At 37.9% G+C, this 20,747-nt stretch overlaps 1 protein-coding gene across 4 annotated transcripts in view; it reads right to left on the bottom strand.

The window, feature by feature from the left end:
- The window catches only part of Jmjd1c (jumonji domain containing 1C), a 174,788-nt gene that overhangs the window by 37,715 nt on the left and 116,326 nt on the right, over positions 1-20,747 (bottom strand). For 2 of the 4 annotated variants that reach the window (XM_041655884.1, XM_041655882.1), the window contains exons 4-8: positions 5,952-6,057; positions 4,131-4,255; positions 3,353-3,496; positions 3,065-3,257; positions 1,088-2,757 (exon numbers count right to left, since the gene is read on the bottom strand). In XM_041655884.1, the coding sequence (XP_041511818.1) occupies positions 1,088-2,757; positions 3,065-3,257; positions 3,353-3,496; positions 4,131-4,255; positions 5,952-5,958 (2,139 nt within the window). In that variant the 5' untranslated portion in view covers positions 5,959-6,057. Of the gene's footprint in view, positions 1-1,087; positions 2,758-3,064; positions 3,258-3,352; positions 3,497-4,130; positions 4,256-5,951; positions 6,058-20,747 lie in introns of those variants that run through there. The other 2 variants (XM_041655883.1, XM_041655885.1) reach the window with 2 other exon arrangements.

The following is a 20,747-nucleotide window of genomic DNA, read 5'->3' on the forward strand; positions in this document are numbered from 1 at the left end:
TAAGAAGAAAAATAGTAAGTGAATCTACTTATATGAAGTGTCAAAAGCAGAAAAAACATAGAACCTGAAAGTAAACATGTAGCTACCTATGCTGCAAAGAGGCTCTGCAGGAAACCTGCCTTGGTGCCTGGCTGCTTGAGTTAGATCCCCAGATGTCACATAGCAGAAAGAGAGCCAACACCCACAATAAATTGTCCTGTGAACTCCACTTGACGGCTTACCATCTCACAGGATGGGTGGATGGATAGATAAATAAATGAATGTAAAAGATTGAAAACTGTGACACTACTTACTGAATTGAGAGCTTGAAAATGATAAATTTAATGCTGCTTTTACAGCAAGCAAGGTGGTATTTAAAACAGTCCTGAGGCAATACTTAAAGAGTATGTTGGGCAGCACAAAGGCCAATGTTGCTTCATGACAGGAGTTTAACAGGACTATCTATTCCTTTACTTTCTTGTTGATTATGTGGCACTACTATTAGTGCACAGCCATTTGCTGGTGAAAGAAAATTGCATGAAATAGTGCGTCCCAACCCACCACCTTTTCCAATGTTACGTACTGACAGCTTTGCCAAATACTAGGAGTCTCTAACTTTGAATGGCTGTAAGCACAAAAGGCACTTTAAGTCATACTTTGAAATAGCCAGTGAACATAATCCAAGGGCTAATATAATTTCATTTAAAGAAAAATTTACTAATGTATTTTTTTTTAAAAAAAACTTAAACACATAAATTTTAAGCCTCTACTTTCACTACTAACATATATACCAAAAATCAAAGTCTAATGGATACTATGATCTAAAAATGTTAGCCGGGCAGTGGTGGCACAGGCCTTTAATCCCAGCACTCAGGAGGCAGACGCAGAAGGATCTCTGTAGGTTCAAGGCCAGCCTGGTCTACAAGAGCTAGTTCCAGGACAGGCTCCAAAGCTACAGAGAAACCCTGTCTTGAAAAAAGTTAAGTCTGGTGAGGTTAATAATCATCTACAAAGATAACCAACTGAATATCTATAATAGTTTTAAAGTACCTATAGAGGCTAATTAACAAATCAATAATGTTCTGTGGCAAACAACAGTGTCACTTACCCTCCTTAATGAAGCTTCAGTATTAACTGCATTTTCTGGGTGAACCCACTTAGAAGAAGGTAGACCAAGTCCTGAGTATGCATGTGCTCCATTTGGATATTGCCAAATAATTGGATAAAGTCCAAGCTGATTATATGAAGCAGAAGGATGGGCTTGTCCGAGAAGATGAGGTGACTGGTGTTGTAACAACTGTTGCTGCTGCTGGTGTGCTAGCGCTAAATGGCTCAAGCTGCTGGCATGCGCACTCTCTAGGCGTGGGTGGCCACCAAGTAAGGAGGCAGTAGGCACTCCAGGTAACACAGTGGGAAGTAAATGAGGATGATGGACAGAATGGTGTGGACCACTAGTGAGAGGGTGAGTGTTAAGGGTAGGTAATGGAGTTTGACTAGATGACCCCGCTAGTAAGTGGGATCCTGGTGTTAAGGCAGGGTGATGGGCACCTGGGTTTAAACAGGTTCTATGGGATGACGAAGGAAGAGGGAAATGATGCTGGCTCAAAAATGGTGAAATATGATTAGTTCCTGTTTCTGATCCAATAAGAGCAGGATCTCTATAAACTGTGAAGTGCTCGTTTTTGTCAATGATTAGAGGGCTCTTTGTAGTTTCCAGGGCACTTCGAGTAGGAACTGGGTGAAAAGTACATCTGGATAACTCATGTTCTATTTTACTTGCCAGCCTTCTCTCACCAATAGCTTGACTATTCACGTAAGGAGCCTTAGACTTTATAGAATCAGGAGAATGAGTAATCTTGGGTTTAACAACTTCAGGAGAAGAATTGGATTTTGTCTTCTGAGTATCTACTGAAGTAGTTAGTTTAGATTTTACAGTTTCTGGGGGTGGACTTCTCTTATGTAGCTGATCCTCTGTGACAGAAACTGTACTTAATGAAGACATGTAAGAGACATAGTGATTTCTCTCTTTATCCACATCTCGGTGATCATTTCCTGAAGAAGTATTTATAACACTTGATTGAGTTAAATCCACTTTCACTATATCACTGACCCAGCTTTGGTCAGAATCTTGCTTTGCTGTTTCTAGGTATTTAGTATTAGAATGTTTAGAATCACTGACATTAGGATCCATGTTCTCAAGTGTCTGGAGGCCAAACGTATTTGAGTTTTCCTGAGCCACCCTCTCTGGATGGGTGTCAGTTTTGATATCCACAGCACATTTGGGTGTCGGTGTTCTGGATACTAACTTTTCCTTTGGTAATAATTCCACTGTGTGTGTGTTTTCCATATTGCATTCTTGAAGAACTGAATCATTAGGATTATGGTCAGCAACTGTGGCCTGCTCTGATGAACGGAGAGTCATTTTTTCTTGAATGTGGCTGTCCATGGACTTCAGCTTCTCCCCTTCTTCACGGGTTTTATCTTCTTGCACCTGATCCCAGGGAGGCTGAGTGTCCATTAAGGTCTCTCCTCCTGTCTTCTCAACAATCTGGGATTTTCCCTCTGCTCCATTTACCTTTGAGTTGACTTTAGTTTTCAGCTCTGGTGTGTGCTCAGAGGAATTCTCACTTACTCTCTTATTTGAATTTTCTGAGTCACTGCTCTCAGAAACATCTGAAGCGTTGTCAGTCCGAAACCTCTTTGTGTTAGCTCTCTTCTCCTCCTCCTCGGGCTTCCTTCTTTTACTCACCACGTGTTTGTTTTTACCTTTAGGATTCTCTGTGAGATGAGAAAGAAGAGTTTTATTTTTCACGATCAATGAGCACACTTTAATGTAGTTTTAATTATGAGAAAATAGTGCGGCTTCAGCCAGCATGACGGCACATGCCTTTCCTACAAGCACTCATCGCACAGATCTGAGTCCGACACCAGCCTGGTCAGTGAGTTCCAAGACAGTCAGGGATGTGCAGTGAGACCTTGTCTATTTCTCGTTCAAAATCAATTTTTTAAACCCCCAACCCCAAACTCTCAAGTAATACATTGAAAAGGATATCTTAATATCCTTTTCTTTTAATGTTTTGCCTACCTCCTCGTGATATATAATCATATTTTTCTTCCTTCATCTTCTCTTCATCAGGTATACTGCTATCTGAGCCCTTTCTCTTATTTGGACGAATATTTCTTTGTTGCTGTTGCTGGTGTGTGTTCTGTTTTGGTACAGCAGCTTGAGAGTTCATTGCTGGTCTGGGACTATTTGCTTGAGCACGTGTATAATGACCCTAAAAATAAATCAACAATGATTATATTACTATTTGATTTTGAATTGTGTAAGGAAAAGTATTTTATAAAACTCCATTACTAATAACATACATACGTGAACAGTGTTGGTATTATGAGTGGCACGAGACCTGCGTCGTGATGTAATGCCAATATTTTCACCTTTTAACAAAGAGTGAACGACATCATCTAGAAAGGTCATTTGAACCATAGAAGGATCGACATTCTGTGGTTCTAGTACCTAATCCATGACACAAAACAAACATTAACTCTAATAAACTGACCAGCATAACATTAGTACAATTTTTTTACTTAGTTCAAGTATTTACAAATTGATTTTGGAATTCAAATTGGTAAGATACCACCTGCTTACATAACCAATTTTAACTGCAAAAGATAAAATTACCTTTTCCCTTTTACATTCATCATCATAATTCTTAAAATTATGTTGAAATATCAACAATGAAATGTAACATGAGAATGATCTATTCTGAAAATATAAAAGAAACTACTTGGGAAATATTTATTGTTAGAGAGAAGGAAAACTGAAGGTTTAAGAAAGTTAAGTCTAAATGGGGGGGGGGGGAGGCTAATCAATTAGGGACCAATTTTTGTCAGTACTGAAATGAATCCATCACCATCACTTCCTGACCTAATGTGGTTTCTATATAACATCATATACATTTTAACTTTATTAGAGTTATATGATTAGAAACCTGGTATAGTGTTTACTAACCTATTAAAATATCTTTTCCAAAGAACTGAGAAGCTGGGGTTGGGGAGTAGGAATAGCATGCACTCAACACACGGAAGGTGTATTTAATATGTGCAAAGCCCTGAGTTTGATCCCCAGCACCAAAACTGTAATGATTTACCTGATCATTCATAACGATCATGGTGCGGGTGAAGAGATCATGATGAGTAATTATGCCAGTAAACCACTGGGTGGCAGAATCTTGTCTATATACTCTCACTCTGTATCCATTTAAAGAATAAGGACCTTCAAAAACAAAAAACAAAAAACCAAAAGGGATATCTTAAATGAAGACATTTCCCATTTAGGTATACATAGGAATTACCTTTTAAAAGCATTAATGCTCTGTGACAGATGAGTTAAATGTAATAAGTTTTAAAAATGTCTTGGAAGACAAGTATCTTTTATCTCAGAACATGAACCATTAGACACTGCTACACATATAATATTTTTGCAATCATAAACACAATGTAAAGCCACAGTGGTCTACAATTCGGTAAGGGTGCAAAACTAGTTAACGAGTTTTGGAAAAATGAGTTTATAAGCCTGAGATGGGAAAGTAATTTACAACTTGATTAAAGGTACAGCTAGAAAAGGCTGAGCTGTAAACAATGGGCTCATACCCCACACTGAACACAATCTGGAGTTGGCCAAAGATAAAAAGGGATATTAATATTTTACTCTTTTCTTCCCTAAGGATGCAAGTAAATAAAAAGTTATTTTAAAAAAATTAACATCATCAAACTATAAAGTATGAAGGGACAGTAAAAATCACAGAAACATCATCTAACCACAACTGATCTTTTCTGGATCTCTGAATTTTAAAAAATATTTTAAAAATCTCTTTAAATGTCATTACTAAACACATGGAATTTTAATCTCCTTTCTTGCATTTAATAATAAGAAACTTCCCCAACCCATCCCAGGATAGCAACAGTATGGAAGCTTCATTTAAAATAAAAAACTGGATGGAATAAAGGTGATGACTACTGGACAGGACATGGCTAGCAGAGGTCTGATCATGACTGGCTAGGAGACAAATGAAGTCCAGCTTATTTATTTAGTTTTATGTTGAAAGTCTCTCTGAGGAGAGCTTAAAAAGCACTCTACACTAAGTGTTTAACACCCAGATGATCTGATGTTGCACATAAGAACACAAAACAAAACAGTTACATCTTCAAGAGCACTGCTTATTAATACTTAATGACAGGAATTTTTTGTTTGTTTGGTTCTTCTTATTTTTGAGACAGGGTCCCACTATGTAGTGCTGACTGTCCTGGAACTTAATATGTAGACCGGGCTGGCCTCAAAATTACTCCAAAGTAATGGAATTAAAGACGTGCATGAATTTCAAAGACTGAGATAATTATGGGAACTTAACAACAAAATTGTATTCTTTGCATTCAGCAGCCTATCAACAGTCCAAGACATCTATCTTAGCTTCAGTTCAATTTCAAGAGATCCTTACATCTATCATATGATTTTACTGCCATTGAAACACATTACTAGGAATTACAAAGCAGCTCTGATTTGAAAATCACATGTTAATAGACAACCCTGTAACTTACTAAAAAAAAGGAAATAGAACTGAAGCTGTATTGTGGTAAATGCTGTTGAAGGTACACAGACACTTATCAGATACCAACAGCATTCTTCAAAGGAGATCAGTTAAGACTTTGGGCAGCAGTACACCACTGCAAACAGTACTTCTTTTTCCACATTATGGAAATTTCCCTATCAACAAAATAACTTATAGCTTTAATTCCATGTACAGTAAATAAATCAGTGAAATTAAGAACTTTATCAAAATGTCTATGGTTTGCCAATTATACTCTATCATATTACTTGCATTTAAAACTATTAGATTGCAGAAAATTGAGCAATCAAATAGAAAATAAGTTGGCTTATTTTCAAAAATGATGTGTAACTTCAAAATAGGTACCTTGCATAAAAATCTCCTGAACCTTCTGTTCCTTCACCCAGACTTTCACTTCTGCATGCAGCTGTGGGTTGTCCCTGAGTACAGGCTTTAGGCTGTCAATGTCGTCCTGAAATTACAAATAAAAAGAGAATAGCCCATCAACAACAGTGCTGTAACTTAGTGTCTTCTATGTTCTAAGCACATTAGTAAATTCCTTAATATAAAAGCATAAACTCATAAGCTAGTTTCCTTAGCAACTATAACAATACAGCATATTATTCTGTAGTGAAATTTGATCCTTGATAATTACTACCACGTATTCAAAAATGGCACCAAATAACAAAAACTGGTGCTGTGAATCTCTTTATTCAGACTGTCTAAAGTTCAAATTTCTGTTTATCAATTTCCTTATTTATAAGGCAGTTTCTAATATCTGCCACTTATCTTGACAGACTTTTATAAGGCTTTATAAAGTAATGATACTATTTTACATAAAACATTCTATTCTTAAAGTAATGGTGGTACATATATGCAATTCCAACACCCAAGAGGAGGCAAGAGGTTAAAACATTTAAAGCTAGCCAAAACTATCAGACACCCAGTCTCAGAAACAAGCAAAAGTCAGATGTAGTGCCGGGCGGTGGTGGCGCACGCCTTTAATCCCAGCACTCGGGAGGCAGAGGCAGGCGGATCTCTGTGAGTTCGAGGCCAGCCTGGTCTACAAGAGCTAGTTCCAGGACAGGAACCAAAAAGCTAAGGAGAAACCCTGTCTTGAAAATCCAAAAAAAAAAAAAAAAGTCAGATGTAGTAAATCACACAATTCTAGCACTTAGAAGGCTAAGGCAGAAAGATGGTTCCAAAGTATAGGCCAACTGGGTCTGCACAGTTGAGAAGGAAGAAAGGAAGCAGAAAGGGGAAAAGGGGGGGGTAAAGTGAAAGCTGGAGAGATGACTAGGCACAGGTTGGACTCCCAGCACCCACATGGCGGCTTGCAACCACCTGCAACTACATTCCAAGGGGACTCAAAGTCCTTTTTTGACCTTACAGAGCATAAGGAATCCAGGACAGACAGGCAAGTAGGTAGGCAGGCAAATACAAATACACACACACACACACACCATAATAATAAAAAAAATTCTTTTTGCGAGATAGGGTTTCTCTACATAGTTTTGGAGCCTGTCCTAGAACTTTCTCTGTAAAGCAGGCTGGCCTTGAATTCACAGAGATCTACCACCTGACTCTACTGCTGGGATTAAAGGCGTGCACCACCATCATCTGGCCTAATAAAGTATTTTTTTTAAAAAAACCTACTTTTCATATCTTATAAAAACATCAACTAAAATTACATATATAAGATTTTCATTTTTGCTAATGTAATATACATTTATTTTTTCAAAAAGCAGGTCACTCGAGTATTAAAAAACACTCATGATGACCACCCCCTTTCTATAACCTATATCTTGTTTAATGTCAGTTATAACCCCTAGGAATTAAACTCTTCCAAGAAGAGTGGAAGTTACTACTGTCAACCTGACAGATGATTTACCTGGAGAGTAGCCTCTGGGCATGCCTGGGGCACTTATCTTGACTGCATTAACAAAGGAAAAAAAATCAGCTCCCTGTCCTGGGTACCATATGATTGTCTAGATCTTGAATTGTATTAAATGGAGAAAAGTGAACTGAAGAGTAACATATACCCTTCGTTCTCTATTTCTGATTATGAAAGTGATGTGAGCAGCTATTTCAAGCACTCTGGCTTCCCTGCCATGGAATATGAGCAGAAAGAAATAAGCCCCCTTTCCCTTAAGTTAGTTTTGCAAGGGCACTGTATCACAGCAAGAAAGGAACTAAGACAGAAACAGAAAATATGGAAGCGAGGCAGTGAACAGATCAAAGTGGTAGAGCACTTTCCTGGCATGCCAACCTCAAACCTGCTGTGGTGGCACATTCATGTAGTCCAAGTACTAAGGAAATGGAGGCAGAAGAACTATTCTGTATGTGCAATATTAGCTTAAAATGTGTTACATTCTTTTATGCTGTGGAATATTTGTTTAATGACGCAAAGACGTGTTGCATTGTTTTAACTCTGCAAAGCTGTCATACTGTGTCTGTCTAAAACATCTCATTGGTCTAATAAAGAGCCGAACGGACAATAGCTAGGCAGAGAGAGAGAACGAGATAGGACTGGCAGGCAGAGAGAATGGATAAGAGAAAAAGAAAAGGAAAAGAAGGAGGAGGGTCAGCCATCCAGCAATGCAGTAAGTAAAGACAGACATATAGAGAAAGGTAAAAAGCCCAGAAACAGTATGTAGGTAGGATAAATCTAAACTTAAAAAAGCTGGTTAGAGCCGGGCGGTGGTGGCGCACGCCTTTAATCCCAGCACTCGGGAGGCAGAGGCAGGCGGATCTCTGTGAGTTCGAGACCAGGTCTACAAGAGCTAGTTCCAGGACAGGCTCCAAAACCACAGAGAAACCCTGTCTCGAAAAACCAAAAAAAAAAAAAAAAAAAAAAAAAAGCTGGTTAGAAACAGTAAGAATAAATCTCCATTTATTTGGGAGTTGGGTGGCAGGATCCCAAAAATCAAAGAGTTAAAAAAAAAAAAAAAGACAAAGGAGAAAAAAAAACTACAGCATTGCGTTCTAAATCAGCCTGATTTACAGTGAGCTCCACGCAAGCCTGGGATTAAGTGAGACTGCCAAAATCAGTATCTATACAAGGTATTTAATCTAGTAATGTAAGAAATCACTTGAGAGGCAGAGACAAGTGGACCTCTTTGATTTCAAGGACAGCATGGTCTGCACCTTGAGTGGATGTTTTCTAACTTCTAAAGTCTCAGGTTTGTAGTACTATCTTTCTTTGAAACAAACTAATTGCCTATGTGGTACAAAATAAACTAGGACATCGTGAAACATCTGCTTCCCATTTTGTGTGTATGTGTATTGCATGCATGTGCACCACATATGGGTCTGGTGCCTGCAGACACCAGAAGAGGGCTTTGGGTCACCTGGGCCTTGAACCCAACCAAGTCATCTGAAAGAGCACCCAGTGCTCTTAACTGCTGAGCCATCTCTGCAGCCCCCATTCCCATTTTTGGTTGTGAGCCTAGTCTTTAACGACTGAGCCATCTCTCCAGCCCGATTCCCATTTTTATCAGGAGATTTTTACATACACGTAACATACTTACTACTGAAGAAACTGTAGTGTTCATCTTTTATTTTTTTGTATTTACGTTTAAAACTTTGCTACTATTCAAGTATTTATTTGACAAACCAATGTCAACAACAGAAAAGCATGTTACTATAAACTTTATGTAATAAAGTGAAAAAGGACCCCCCCCCAAAAAAAAACCAACCCTACAGTATTCGTAGTTTTCAATAACTACTTTGAGTTGTTTTCTTAGCTAACTTTGATATTATGGCTTAGATAAGAGATTCTGATCTAAAGTTCTCTTCAAAGTGTTAACAGAATAATCACAGTGTTTGTGCAATAGCATTCCAGTCATGCTGAATGCCTTAAAGGGTGTGGAACAACAGAAATAGCATCACTGCCTTAAACTCTACTTGTATACAACAAACCTTTCCACTCTTAAACACTGGATTACTGATACAGGAAAAAAAAAAGACACTAATAAATGACACAAACTTTAACTAAATAAACCAAACTTTAAGCTCAACCATAATGAAATGAAAATGCAACAACTCAACAACAACAAAAGGTAATGATAAAAATGCAAACACTTTAATATGATTTTCTCTCATAGGTCAAAATTTTTATCTAGAAAATAAGATACCTTCCCCCAAAGGAAAGCTGCTTTAGCAATGACTTTTGAAAACATTTGTCTTGACAGGCCTGGTCATTCATGCAGTTAGTCCCAGCACTTGAGAGGCAGAGGCTAGTGGAGCTCTGTGAATTTGACCTGAGTTCCAGGTCAGTCAGAGGCAGTCAACTCAAAATGCAAATGAACAAACAACAACAAAAACCCACCGCACCTTGGCTGAAAAGATCACAAACACATTTTTTTTACACCATTATTTTTCCAGCTCAAAAAAATTACTAAACCACACTCAAAAGTCTTGTCTGCAGTTTATTTTGTGATCACAGGAGTTTTATAGAACAAATTCTGTGCAAAAACTTTTGCCTTTAATTATGAAATTCATCCTCAATATACCACTGTAGCATAGAATAATGTCTCCACTTTAGAGACGACAAAAATAAGGTAAAAAGTATGAGAAGATTCACTAACAGTTATGAACGAATGTCATCTGGCTCTCAAGGCAAACTTTCTTCAGTTGCCACAGTACTACCCACCCTCTTATTTTGTCTTAAGTAGGACTCCAGGACTGGTAACAATATAAAGTGCTCTATCACTAAACTACTACTCCAACCTTATTGCCGTCCTTAAATATGTTCTTGCTTTGGAATGTTTTTATTTATGTGTGTGTGTGTGTGTGGGCACATGAGAGCCATCTGTGCCACAGTATACATGTAGAGGTCGGAGGACAACTTGTGGGAGTTGGTTCTCTCCCTCCACAATATGAACCAAACTCAGACCACCAGGTTTGACTGTGTTATCCTTCTGGTCCTAAAGTCTTTATACGTAATAAAAGTGTAATATACATGCAAAACATAACGTATTTAATTGGCAACCAAATTACATGTTTTAAACGTGCAAGCGTGTGTGTACATGTATGTGTGTGTAAGTGGATGCCAAGACAATCTGACGAACACATGGATGGGTCCAGGGAATTAAACGCATGTTATAAGGCATGGTGGCAAACAACTTTACCTTCCGAGTCATCTTCAAAGTCTACAGATAAATTAACTTTGCTATGCTTTTTCATGTTTTATGATAGGTCTTTTTAAATATAAAATTATTATTTTAATACTTAGTTTTCATTTATGTGAACAGGCTGTTTTGCCTGCATGTATATGTATGCACTATACAAGTACAATGCCTGCAGAAGCTAGAAGAAAGCATCAGATCCGCTGAAGCTGGAGTTACAGATGGCTGTGAGCTGTCATGTGGGTACTGGAAATTGAACCCAGGTCATCTGGAACAGCAACCAGTGTTTTAACCACTGAACCATCTTTCCACCCCTGGTTTAAACTATTTTATAATGACCACATGTTGTTTTTATATTAGAAAAAGTAAAGAACAAAATTTTAATGCCAAAAAGGCTCATAATAACTTACTTTATTATAAAATACCAGAAGAAACTTTAAATTTAGCTAAAAAAAATCTTTAAAAACTAAAATGGATGTATTACACAGAACAATGAACTAGTTTAGAAATTTTGTTGATGAAACCCTTAAAAACACCCTTTGTGTGTCATTAACACTTCCCTTAGGATAAAAACTACTTATTTATAAAAACTCCATTAAACCCAGAGTTAAAGTGCTTGCTTTGGAAGCATGGGTTCAAGCTCCAGTACCAATCGAACAGAACAGAACAAACATAAAACCACAAGGGACTGGAGCAATGGCTAATCAGGTAAGAAGAGCCCCATGATTTCCAGCACCCACATCAATAGCTGACAACAGCCTGTAACTCAGGCACCAGGGAATCTGAAGCCCTTTTCTGGCCTCCAAAGGCTTCTACATGTGCACACACAATAATAAATAAAAAGATAAATCACACATATGAAAGAACAAAATAAAACAAAAATCCTCAGAGTTAAAAGAACTACAAAAACTTATTTTATTACTATAATATAATAACAAATGTACTGGGTACTACTGAAATAAAGTTCTTATAAAACCACATTGCTAATCACAAAAATAAGTTTAATTTTGTAACATTTTAAAAATAAACATTAAATGATAAAATTTAAAACAAAGCTAGAGGAATTCTATTTTCTTTACTGTTCAATGGATTTTTTATATTTTTTATTTTTTCATGCATTTTTCATGATATACTTTTAAGGGAGTTAAGCCCACATCCTCACAACATTCTAAAATATATACTCACTATTTCAAAGATAAAGTTACTTGAAACAAGAAAATACATACACACTTTTAAATAACTGACTTTAAACTTGCAAAACGCCAGACAAAACTTCACAACTGATATGTGTATCAAGTAGGATATTAACAAAAAAGGTAGGGTGAGGTGTACAGGTAGCACAAGGCCCTGATGACACACATGTTCGTGCACACACGCACACCAACAATATTTAAAACATGCAGTCAATCTACAATTATCAAGAGAAAGCTTAAACACACACACACAGCTTTCCTGAGAAGGGGCTCTAAGATACTTGGCTGGGCTTTTCCAATGACAGCAGCACCATGAACACTAAAAGCTTAGCACTCTGGACCTACTAGGGTCATCACTGTAAATTTACACTAGATGAGTACTTTTATCTCAACACAATGTAAATATGGCCTCTTAAGCTGAAAGTGATTCAAAGCATAAACTAATTTCCAGTCTTTACAAATTGCTATTTTGACACGCTGCCCACTATTTGACACAGAGAAAATTCTGTCTAAAAATGTTCTAAAAAATCAAAATAAGTACCACAGAGACAGACTGGCAAGTGAAAGTGTTTGCCACAAAGCCTGACAACTTGAACTGACATGCCAGAAGGAGAAGCAGCTCTCCTAAATTGTCCTTTGACCTCCACAAGCTGGCTCTGGCAGTGTGCCCCCTGTCATAACCTAAGAACCTTCATCCAAGGATAATCTCAGGGAGTGGGAACAGGGCCTGCCAGGGATTGAATCCAAGGCCCCCCTCATGCAGCTAAGTATGTTGTTCTAAGAGTGAACACCATCCCAGCCTGTTAATCTCAGTTATTCCTAGCAATAACTGTGATAATTATTCATTCTATTTCACAGAAAAAGCCATAATCACAAATTAAGTCATTTTCCCCAAAGTGTTCAGGTGGAAAGTAAATCAGCAAGACTAAATCAATGTAGTACTGTCTACCTTTCCTTCAATGACTCATGTACTTGTAGAATCAAAATTCTCAAAGATCTCTTCTGGGTTACAATAATTTATCATGGTTTCATAAAATGGGAAAATTCTAAGTTAATTATCAAGAAAATTGTAATTTAACAAATAGAATTTAACATAACCCTCAACAATTTAGTGTGAACATAGAAATTTATTAAAACAAAACAACTAAATAGCCTTAGTGCCCAGTTCAATGATATCTTCCTTCGAAGGTATCAGCAATGCTGGGTGTGGTGGTACTTGCCTTTATTTCCAGCACTCAAGAGGCAGAGGCATGCATGCAGAGCTCTGTGACTTGGAGGCCAGCCTAACCACATTTAGAGTTCCAGACTAGCCAGGGCTACAGAGTGAGATCCTGCCTTGAAAATAAAAGAAGGAAGGCAGCCAGGTAAGTAGTACAAATAATCCACAGAAGTTTTGTTTTGTTGTTTCAGTTTTTTTTAATTACTCTTCAAAATGAAATCCTTTGAAAAGAAAATTTTAAAGAAGTGTAATACTTCTGCACTTTAACAATTTGCCAAATATCATTAGTAATAAAGTTTTCCCTTCTAGGTCACCAGAGCAAACAGTAATATTTAAAAACCAAAGCTAGTGTGTGCCTTTAATCCCAGTACTATGGGAGGCAGATAAATCTGTGAGTTTGATACTACCCTGGTCTATAGATGAGTTCTATGACAGCCAGGGCTATGCAAGAGATCCTGTCTATAAAAAAAAAAAAGTCATTAAAAAATGTGTTTCTTTCTTTCTAATGGAAGGAAAACACTAATATTCTTTTTGCTATCTTAAATAATACTGGTGAACTTTTTAAAAAAAAATCACTGGTTGGTGGTGCCTGTCTTTAATCCCAGCCCTAGGGAGGCCAAGGCAGGCAGATCTCTGAGTTCAAGGTCAGTCTAGTCTACCTGAGTGAGTACAGGACAATCTCGGCAGGGGGTGGGGAGAGGAGAGAGGAAGGGAGGGAGAGAGAATAGTGGTGTGTCAGGAGGCAATTTTCTTTCAAGCCATTTATTAACAAGTATTGTACACAGCTGAGTCACCCGCTTACATCATCTGCTGCACCTTCCTCAAACTAGACCTAGTTGACTGCTTTTTAAAGTCATAACTGAAAATATTCTTACAGAACACCTTAGGCTTAAAAGAAAAAAAAATCCATGACAGGAGTTCAACCTAAGTAAAACTGTAAATCTGAATAAAGTAGTCTTCTAAAACTTCCTGCGTATAAACTACAGTAAGTGATGGTGTGCTGGCTAGTTTTGTCAACTTGACACAAACTAGAGTTATCTGAAAGGAGGAACTCAATTGAGAAAATATATCCATGAGATCCAGCTGTAAGGCAATTTCTCAATTAGTGATCAGTGGGGGAGGACCCAGGCCACTGTAGGTGGTTGTAACCCTGAACTGGTCATGGTCCTGGGTTCTCCTAAGAAAGCAGGCTGAGCAAGCCATGTGAAGCAGCACTCTTCTTCCATGGCCTCTGCATCCTCCGAGGTCTTGCCCTGTTTGAGTTCCCGTCCTGACTTTCTCTGATGATGAACAGTGCAGTAGAAGTGTAAGCAAAATAAACCCTGTCCTCATGGTCATGGTATTCTTTTGAAACAATAGAAAGACTAAGGTATATGGTATATATAAAATTCTGCCTATGACTTTCCTCACTCTTACATACCAAACTTGAAATTTTAATATACTTTTTGCATAAAATGAACATTCACTTAAAATATTTCATTTAAAATATAAAGTATAATGAATATAATTTCTAAACTAATCCAATGCTACAGACTTTCAGAGCTGCTTTTTCACTTTTTCTTCATACTTCTAGGGAAAGGATAAATGTATAGCACCCAAATGGTAGCTCACAACTGCCCATAACTCCAGTTCCAGGGAATCTGGTACCTTCTGGCCTGTGTGAGCATTAGATATACATATAGTAAATATACATGTAAACATGCTAGCAAAATACTTACATAGAAAATAAAAATATATCTTAAAAGGGAAATCTAGTTCAAACTGGCATGATAAGCAATTCCTGGGGTTAGTCTTTTATAACATATTAAAATATGTTTGCTGATACCTATAAGGAAAAATTTCAAACACATGAGATGTGCTGTTATAAAAATATCAGTAACAAAGGGTTGGACACACCTCTAATCCCAGGTGCAGGAAGGAGGATTAGATAATAAAAGGCCATGTTGGGCTAAATTTAAGCTCCACTCCAACCTGGACTAGGAAAACACAAACACGTGCACACAGACACACAACAACAAACAAATGGCAGTGTGGGAGACATAAAACTAGTTTTAGGGAAACATAAAACAATTCAAAAGCACAGTATTTATTAAGGAGGATAGTATGCACGATGTACTTGACAATGATTTTCAACACTTCTACTGTTAAAGTGGTGTTTAATATAGGTAAGAAATCCTTTATTAAAAACAAAAAGGGGGCCGGTTGTGGTGGCGCACGCCGGTAGGATTTGCTGAAGGAGGCAGAGGCAGGAGGATCACGAGTTCGAGGCCAGCCTGGGCTACACATTTGCCAGGCGGTGGTGGCGCACGCCTTTAATCCCAGCACTTGGGAGGCAGAGGTAGGCGGATCTCTGTGAGTTCGAGACCAGCCTGGTCTGCAAGAGTTAGTTCCAGGACAGGCTCCAAAACCACAGAGAAACCCTGCCTCAAAAAACAAAAACAAAAAACAAAAAACAAAAAAAACAAAAAGGGGGAGTCAGGCAGTGGAGGCACATGCCTGTAATCCCAGCGTTCAGAAGGGAGAGGCAGGAGGATCTTTGTGAGTTCAAGGCCAGCCTGGTTTACAAAGTGAGTTCCAGGACAGCCAGAGCTTTACACAGAAAAACCCTGTCTCAAGAAAAAAGTAAGGGGGGGGGGGGGAGGAGGCATGGTGATGTATAACTTAATCCCAGCACTAGGAAGGCAAACCTCCCTAAACTTGACGCCAGTATGATCTATATTGGGAGCTCCAGGCCAAACAGGGACAACAATGAGATCCTGTTTGAAGTGGTGGGTGAAAATAGAGGAGAAAAGGCCAAACCATGTTAAAATGCTTGTATAATTTTCTAGGAAGAAAATTTATTTGGGTTCAGGGTGTAGCTCAGCGGCAGAACACATGCGAGCATGTGAGAGGAGGACAGGGATTCATTCCATCTCTAGCACAGAGAAAATACTAGGTTTTTAATAAGCTGTTTTTAGAATTTACTCAAACTATATTAATTCTATGGAAGTGTGAGTTTTTTCATTAAGTAGGTCACTAAACATAATTTAAGCTTTTATAAGTACTCACAGGACTCATTACTGCTGATTACTATGCCAGGGTTCAATCATGAAGTAGTAACTGTTTTTTACTTTCTTCTACAACCTCTTGTGCTATCAAGCTGCAAACTTACCACTTTTAAAACATTTTCCTTTGGCTTCATATATTCTTTGGTACAAGAGACTGGATTAGACAGCTTGTCTAATTATGTTTGAAAATGCCTCTTTGCCTGTGGTACTATGAAGTTCTCTTACAGATAAAATTTACTGTTATTATATATTTTATTCCACAAGATTTGAAAACCTAGTGATGAGTGATGACTATGTCAAGGGACTGACCACACATACAAGACAGCATTCTTGCAAGAACTTTGCAAGTCCAATGGAAGAGACATAATGAAAGTAAGTTTCATTTAGGACACAGAATTCAAAAAATATTTTAGTAGGGATTGGAGGAGAGCTAACTAGGTACAACAGGACAGGTTACCATAGAAGAGAGAAGGGTTCTCTCATAAACTGAAAAAAGAATGAGTTTTTTAAGTTGATCTTCAAAAATGAAAAAGGTACTTGCCCTGGGTACAGGAAAGCAGAAAAAAAGCTTTCCAAACTAAAACACGCATGCAAACACAGAAGAATCAAACAGTATGGTGTGTTTAGAGAACTTGTAAGTGCATCCGTGTGGGCTAAATGCAGATAGGGAGCTCTTTAAATAATGCAGCCAAATGAAAATGAGTCAAGAACCAGCAATTGAATTCAGAACAATCAAAAAGGAAAACAAAGTGCGGAATCACAACGGGGAATAGTAGCTGAAGATGTGTTACATTCGTTTATGCTGTGAAATATTTGTTTAACAGTGCAAAGATGTGTTGCACTCTTTTATGTTCCATTTGATTTAACTCTGTGAAGCTGTGTTACTTTGCCTTGTCTAAAACTCCTGGTTGGTCTAATAAAGAGCTGAATGGCCAATAGCAAGACAGAAAAAAAGAATAGGTGGGGCTGGCACGCAGAGAATAAATAGGAGGAGAAATCATGGCAAGAGAAGCAAAAGGAGCAAAAGGAGAAGGAGAGGAGGATATCAGGGGCCAGCCACCGAACTACAAAGCCAGCCATGGAGTAAGAAGAAAAGTAAAGAAAAAATAAAAGCTTATAGGCAAAGGGTACATGGGATAATTTAAGAAAAGCAGTCTAGAAATAAGCCAAGCTCTAAGGCCAAGTATTCATAAGTAAGAATAAGCCTCCATGTAATTATTTGGAAGCTGGATAGTGGCCCCCTCAAAAGAGTAAAAGAGCCAAAGAGTAAAAAAATAACCAACTACACTAGACAGTATAATAGAGTTCTCATCTTTTCAATGATACCAACTAGTCTTGTCATTCTACTGAATTCTCTAGACTCTCCCTCCCCCTCACGATATTGTTTCATAATCCTCTGCCTTTCTGCATTCATAGTGCTAGGATTACAAAACTGTGCCACCATCCAGGATTTTCTAACGACTCTAACAATTCAAGATTTTTTCATTTTGTCACAGAAGTTATTAAGATGTTTATCATGGTGAAGTTTGCTTATTATAATTATTCACCATAGCTCCTAGAGAACCTAAGCTCTATAAGAACAAGAATTTATCTTGGAAGTACCAAGCACATATAATTAATTGGCTAAATAAAGTTATGAATTAAGTGCTAGACTATGAGGTCTTAGCTAGAATTTTATTCAGAACACAGAAAAAAACAGTTGAAACTTGACATCACTTAGGGTAAGTTTTAAAATAATAAGCAACCAAACTGGGAAGCAGCATAATATTAAAACTACAATGGAGAAATAGTTTAATGCAAACAAGAAATACAGTCATTTTATTTAGTATTTAGAAGTATACACATGTATAAAAAGGAATAGAGGCTGGGCGGTGGTGGCAAAATGCTTTAATCCCAGCAATTGGGAGACAGGAGCAACCTGGTCTACAGATCAAGTTCTAGGACAGTCAAGGATACACAAAGAAGTCCTTTCTCAAAAGTAACAACAAAAAGAGATGAAATGTGACATATGAGATTTTCTTTATAGCAATTCAAGAGTAGAAGAAGAGGTCTTAAAGACTGTAAGAGCCAGAGAAAAGGAAGTTTACTGTGAGATTGTGTCTTCTAGAGAAATCAGATGCTATACCCATGAGGTCTCATCAAGATAGTGACCTAAACAATGGCAACACAAAAAGAACATGTTAGCACTGAAGGGGTATATTCATGGGTCCTTAATCCTAGACAATATATAGGCAATTAAGGGTGTTGAGTGGATAAGAAGGTCTTCATTGGGGAAGCACCGTGAAGTTAGCTATCCAATACAGGTGCTCAGCCCAGATATCATATACATACAAGTAATACTAAGACTGAAAAGGTTTTATTTATGTATTTAGAAAAGACATGTATTTGAGGGGTGAGAGAAGATGGTATGTATAAGGGAGGAAATGGAAGAAAAAGAAAGGAACGATTATGCAAATACAACAAAATTTCAAAAGAACTAATTCTGAAATTGGGGGATGGGGTCAGGAGGATCATCAATTCAAGACTAGCTTTAAGATACAGTCAAGCCCAAGACACTCTAGGCTACATGACACCTGGTCTCAAAAAAAAAAAAAAAAAAAAAAACAATGGGGCTGGAGGGAAGGCTCAGGTGGAAGGGCACTTACAATTCTTGTAGAGGACCTGAGTCTGGTTCCTAGCACCACATGGTGCTCACAACCACCAGTAACTACTGTTCTGGACAAGCCAAAGCCCTATTCTGACGGCGAAGGGCACCAGGCACACATGCAGGCAAAACATTCAAATAAAAATAAAAATAAATCTTAAGAAAGTCTTAAAATGGGAGGTGAATACAAATGAAACAATATTGGTCATGAAATGATTCACTGTTCAACAGTAAGTAGACAGGAGCACTAGCTGTTCTTCCAGGTCCTGAATTCAATCCCTAGCACCCACATAATGAATGGCTCACAACTGTCTGTAACTGTAGTCCCGTAGGATGCCCTCTTATGGTGTGCAAACATCACATGCAGACAAAACACCCATATACATAACAGAATAAAATAACTTATTACAATGAAAACTAAGTCTTCACCGTAGCCTGTTAAGCCCCATCTGAATACCCTTAAAACTTATCTCTTATTTTCTAACCTTCAATTCTTTGAATGTTCTTTATGGATTTTCCATTTTCTGTTCCAGCTGATGATTTCTAGCTCCTTTCATTTACTTTACATAGACTTGTTTTTGAAAATTCTTTATTATATTTACTCGGTGTGCCTGCATGTGGATGACAGAGGGCAACTTATAGGAGTCATTTCTCTCCTGAGGATCAGACTCCAATCAGAGCAGCTCTTTCGTTCTTTCTCCGCTGAGCCATCTCACCGGACCTCTTCTAACCTACTAATCTCAACCCCACCCACCTTCACTCTCCTTCTCATACTCAGAAGCAGTAAAGAAAGCAAACAAGAAGTATTTGAAAAACTGAAGAAACACCAAATGGACTTATCTTTGAGACAAGAAAAAAAAAAGCAGGCACAAAAATAGGTCTAAGAACAGGAAGTTAAAGGGGTTCCTGCTTGTAACCTCAATTTCCTCTGTGCAGTAGGAGAAAGGTCATCTACTAGTAGAAAAGAAGGAAGTTTAGTACAGTGATGATAATATGGAGTAACCGTGTAAGGAAATACAAGTCCACAGAAGCATACAAAAGAATGGCAGAAGAAATTAAGGGCTCATCTGAAACGTGGGGTATCATTAGTGTTTTCCTTCAATGTACAATGAGAATGTGTGAAGCAGGCTTAGGTGTAGTACTGATTGCCTCCCAGAGAGCATCTGGACATAGTTCATCTAAAACAAAAGTTTACTATTTTACACCAATTATTGATTACTGGGTTATAAGAACTCCTATTTAAGAACAAAAATAATAGCACATTATACTAAGTAGCCTCTACCAAACAGCTAGGTCTAGCAATCCCAGGAAATCAGAGAGTAAAGCAAGTGTCACAGAATTGAACTGACTAAGTAATAAGACTCAGGCAGCTAGGAGAAATGGCTGAGAACCAAGATACACAAAAGCTAAATTAGGGTCTGGGGATGGAGCTCAGCAGCAGTGCAAGTAAGTACAAGGCCCAGGGCATGATCCCAAAAACAGAGGAGGGTTTTAAAAAAAGAAAGAAAAGAAAAGAAAAATATACTGTCTCACATTTAGAATTCTGGAAGCACTTAACAGGACATATAAATGCTTTTTTATCATCAGCTGATAATTTCAAAACTAACCAGGCAATACTGTTTTAAAGGCTTCTACTCTCTCAACTATTTTATAATTATAGTCCAAGATTGCTACCTGACATTGGGGTGCATGCCTTTAAACCCAGCACTAGGGAGGCAGAGGGAAGAAGAGGCAGGCAGATCTCTGTGGGTTCAAGGCCAGCCTAGTCTACAAATTGAGTTCTAGGACAGTCAGGATTGTTACACAGAGAAACCCTGTCTCAAAAGAACAAAACAAACAAAAAACCTACAATCTAAGCATGCTGTGGACTGGAGAGCATTGCAAAAGAGGAAGAAAGAAGGTTTGGCAATTGAGAAGAGAAAGTGACACA

The sequence above is a fragment of the Microtus oregoni genome, unplaced genomic scaffold (assembly GCF_018167655.1).
Source record: "Microtus oregoni isolate MIOR12 unplaced genomic scaffold, Mior012 000007F_ref0000211, whole genome shotgun sequence".
Taxonomy (NCBI): Eukaryota; Metazoa; Chordata; class Mammalia; order Rodentia; family Cricetidae; genus Microtus; species Microtus oregoni.